This window comes from Belonocnema kinseyi, chromosome 9 (genome assembly GCF_010883055.1).
Source record: "Belonocnema kinseyi isolate 2016_QV_RU_SX_M_011 chromosome 9, B_treatae_v1, whole genome shotgun sequence".
Lineage (NCBI taxonomy): Eukaryota > Metazoa > Arthropoda > Insecta > Hymenoptera > Cynipidae > Belonocnema > Belonocnema kinseyi.
This window is the reverse complement of record NC_046665.1, coordinates 94,195,011-94,199,086: the sequence shown is the minus strand read 5'-3', so window position 1 is coordinate 94,199,086 and position 4,076 is coordinate 94,195,011. Positions and strand designations below refer to the sequence as shown.

Here is a 4,076-nt window from a genome sequence, read left to right as displayed (position 1 = left end):
TCCACGCCACAAATGGTGTCGGTAAAACTAATACTTTTTGCGTTAGTCATGGTAACAGTGTATGTATTAACGTAGCAACGCTATGGCGCGCATTTGTCTCAGAGTTCTCAATAGTTTTTTGAGCCTTAGATACCTGAAATACATCTCCATGCAGAGAATGAAATAGGACGACCTACTAAGAAAAATACTGAAAATCCTAAAGAAAATGCACATTATAGCATTGCTATGCAAATACATAGTAATTTAGGCCTTTTGGCTCGAAATGACCATGTCAACGCGTCTATCCCGAAAAGTATTTAGGTGCCAAAGATTTCAATAATTTAAAAAATATAATAAATATTTTACAAAGACTTCATTGATATCCCAAACGTTTCACAAATTTTACTAAGATTTGAAATATGTCCTAAAGCTTGTAAATTTATCCTTGTTGGTCGCAAATTTAACTGTTTTTATTTTATAGGGAACAATAGGAGGGGGGGGGGTCACTCGAATAAAGGGGGTCGCGGAGGAGCTGGCAATTCGCAGCCTCATGAGAAAAAGGACGAAATTGTAAATCAGCAGGCTAGTGCATTCAATGAATGCATTGAGCAGGAAACCACTGCCCCTGCCACGTCCCAACAAGAGGCAGTTCCTACTACAACTGGACTCCAGCAGGTTGGAACCCTGGACACAGTCGTACAGCAGGCAGCCGTTCCTCCTGTCACAACGGTTCCCACAACTGGACTCCAGCAGGCTGGAGCCCAGGAAGTATCAGCCCTTCCTCCTGCGGTGGAAAATCTTATGCGGGAAAACATCGCATTACAAGAACGGCTGGCCAGGCGGGAGGCGGAGCTCACCCTTCGTGAAAACCGCCTGGCGCAGGAGGAGAGGCTGGTGCAGCCTCAAATATTGGGACTATTCCCCGGGTCATACCCGATGTCTACAATGATGCCGCCGTACCACCCCATGGTACAGTTCGGGATGCCGGCTCAAATCCAGCCTCCCTACATTCAACTTCCGTTCTATCCGTGCCAGCAGATTCAGCACTTCCAAGCGCCCACGATGTGGCCGGGCCCTTCGACGAGCGGTCAGGAGGCGCCAGCGCAGAAGGTATTTTTTGAAAATTTTTTTACATTGTAAATATTTTGCTCAAATTTGTCAAAATAGTTCTTTCGAGATACCCAAAAATTTGAGAATTCCAGGAGTTCTGATCAGAGTTCTAGTTGCTTCCTAAATAGTTGTACAAAAAAATCTTGTAACATTTTTCAATCAACATAATATCTAAAAGTCTAAAGCAGTTCTTGTACTATTCAGAGAGCTATTCTTTTGAAAAATTACTCTGAAATTATCTGATTTTCAAATTATGTAACTTTCGAGTTTTCAAGTTGTTCGAAATTATTTTGTTGTATTACTTTAAAACTCTTTCGGGGGTACAGGAATATTGAAGAAAAAGTTGATTTTTTTTAAGTAGGGGGCTAGCTCCAACTTTGGAAAAACAAATTTTAGGTCTAATTTTTCGAAATTATTTTCGATAAGTATCAGGAACTGTAGAACTATGCTAATGCTACCCATAACTCTAAAAAAAGTTCATTTTTCAAAAAGTGTGGAGGAACGTAAACTTAACCCTCCAATTTTGAAAAATCCATTTTCAGAGTATTTATACACCGGAACAATTTTCAAAAGTCATCATGAGCTGTATAACTTTTTGAAAGAATTTCAGGACTCTGGAAAGAATTCTAAAATTTAAAAATCATCCGTTTTGGTTGAAAATTCATCTTTCTTGGATAAAAATGCAACATGACCAAAAGATTTTTTGTTTATTCTAGATCACAACCAGGGAGTGCAAAGAGTGCGAGGAAACAAAAAAACCAAAAAAGTGGCGCGGAAGCTGGAAATGGAGGGGGCAGGGAAGCTGGAGAGGCCGCGGTAACTGGCGGGGCCGCGGGAAAAAGACAGATCATGAATGCGCCCATCACCGTAGGCATCGGCAATGATCCGGAGAGAAAAAAATAATCGAAGGACCAAATGTTTTATTATAATATTATAAGTGAATCTAAATATATGTATTTAGAATAATAAATATTGATCCTTTATTTTAAAATTCCACTGTTGTATTTTGTACCGAAAATTTAAAGTATAAGTACAGTTAAAAAATGTTTTCAATATTATCTTTCTTGAAAATTTAACTTTTTGGTAAAAATCTCTTGAATTTTATTAAAAATTCGTTGTTTCTAAATTTCTAATTTCTAATTTCTAAATTAATTTTGTCGTTCAAAAATTTCTCGTTCGGGTAGTGAATTCTTAATTTTGATTGAAAATTCATTTTTTAAATTGAAACTTCCGTTTTTTAGTTCAGAATTCTTGCATTTTACTTAAAAATGATCTTTTTTGAATTTCGTTAAAATTATTTTTTTTTCGTATAAACTTGAACTCTTAATTTACCGATTCATCTTTAACTAGTTGATTTGAAAATTGAACTACTTTTTTAAAAATTAAAGAATAAAATGTCTGTTAAAAATTCTACTTTTGGTTGAGAATTCTTGAATTTCATTAAAAATTCGTCTTTCTTGGAACTAAGTTAATCTTTTCATTTCAAAACTCATCTTTTTATTTAAAAATTTCACTTTTAGGTAGAAGATTCTTGAATTTGATTGAATATTCATCTTTTTGAGGTAAGTTAATATTTTTGTCTACAAATTCATATCTTTTACTTGAAACTTCAACTTTTGAGTTCAAAACTTATGCATTATATTAAGAATTGGTCTTTTTTTGGTAGTAAACGAATATTTTTTTTTTAAATGCTGGACTTGTACTTGAAAAATCAACTTCTGGGTTGAGAATTTTTAAATTCTACTAAAAATTCGTCTTTTGTAGTGCATGATTCATTTTTGTGTAAACATTCATTTTTTTGTTGTTGAAAATTCAACTTCTTGGACAAAAATGGTAGTTCTTTCCGGTAGAAAATTCATATTTTTGTTTACAGATTCATAGTTAACAAATAGGTTTTAAAGTCGAAGAACATTGTAAGAATTTTAAAAAAATTTTCATTTTTGAAAATTTGACTCTTTGGTTTATCTTTTCCTCAATTTTATTAAAAATTCCTCCTTTTTTACTAAATTAATATTCTCGTTTAAAAATGTATTATTTGGGTAGGTACGAGTTTTTCTTATATTTGATGGAATCATCTTTGTTTGTTCAGAATTCTTCAATTTCATTAAAAGTTTGGGTTTTCGTAGAAAATTAATCTTTTTGTTTACAAATCTATTTTTAACAAGTAGGTTATAAAGTTCAATTACTTTTTAAAAAACAAATGTCTCTCTTTGTTTAAAATTCCACTTTTTGGTTGAAGGTTCTTGAATTTCATAACAAATTCGTTTTTTTTGGGGCTAAATGAATTTTTCCGTATGAAACTTTATCTTTATAATTTAATTTTTGTGTAGAGCATTCTTTAATTTTATTAAATATTCGTCCTATTTTGCTGTTAATAAAACGTTTTCTTTAAAAATTCATGTTTTTACTTTAAACTTCAACTTTTGAATTCGGAAATCTTGAATTACATTTAAAATTAGTCTTTTTTGGTATTGAAGTAATCTTTTTCTTAAAAAAATCATGTTTTGTAGTTCGAAATTCCACTTATTGGTCGAGAATTTTTTTATTTTACTGAACATTGGTCTCTTTGGTGGTAAATTCGACTGTTTTGTGTAAAAATTCATCTTGTTTAGTTGAAAATTCAACTTTTTGGTTAAAAATTGTTTTTTTCGGTAGAAAGTTAATCTTTTTGTTAACAGATTCATTTTCAAAAAATGGGTTTCAAATTTCAGGAACATTTTTAAAGAAATTCTTGAATTTTATGAAAAATTACTCTTTTTTATACTGAATTAATCTTTACGTTTAAAAATTTATTTTTTGGGTAGAGCATTCTTAAATTTGATTGAATATTCATTTTTTTAGTTGAAACTTCAACTTTTTTGTTAATACCTCTTCTTTTTTTATATTAAATGAATCTTTTTCATTAAAAGTTAATCTTTTTGCAATTTAACTTTTAAGTTCAGAACTCTTAAAATTTAATGAAAAATTGTATTTTTTGGTACTAAATT

General features: G+C 31.5%; 1 protein-coding gene across 1 annotated transcript in view; it reads left to right on the top strand.

Annotated features, from left to right (window-relative positions):
* The window catches only part of LOC117180639, an 88,595-nt gene that overhangs the window by 3,547 nt on the left and 80,972 nt on the right, over nucleotides 1–4,076 (top strand). Inside the window, exons 2-3 of the mRNA XM_033373128.1 lie at nucleotides 471–1,089; nucleotides 1,806–1,905. Of these exons, the coding sequence (XP_033229019.1) occupies nucleotides 471–1,089; nucleotides 1,806–1,905 (719 nt within the window). The remainder of the gene's footprint in view (nucleotides 1–470; nucleotides 1,090–1,805; nucleotides 1,906–4,076) is intronic.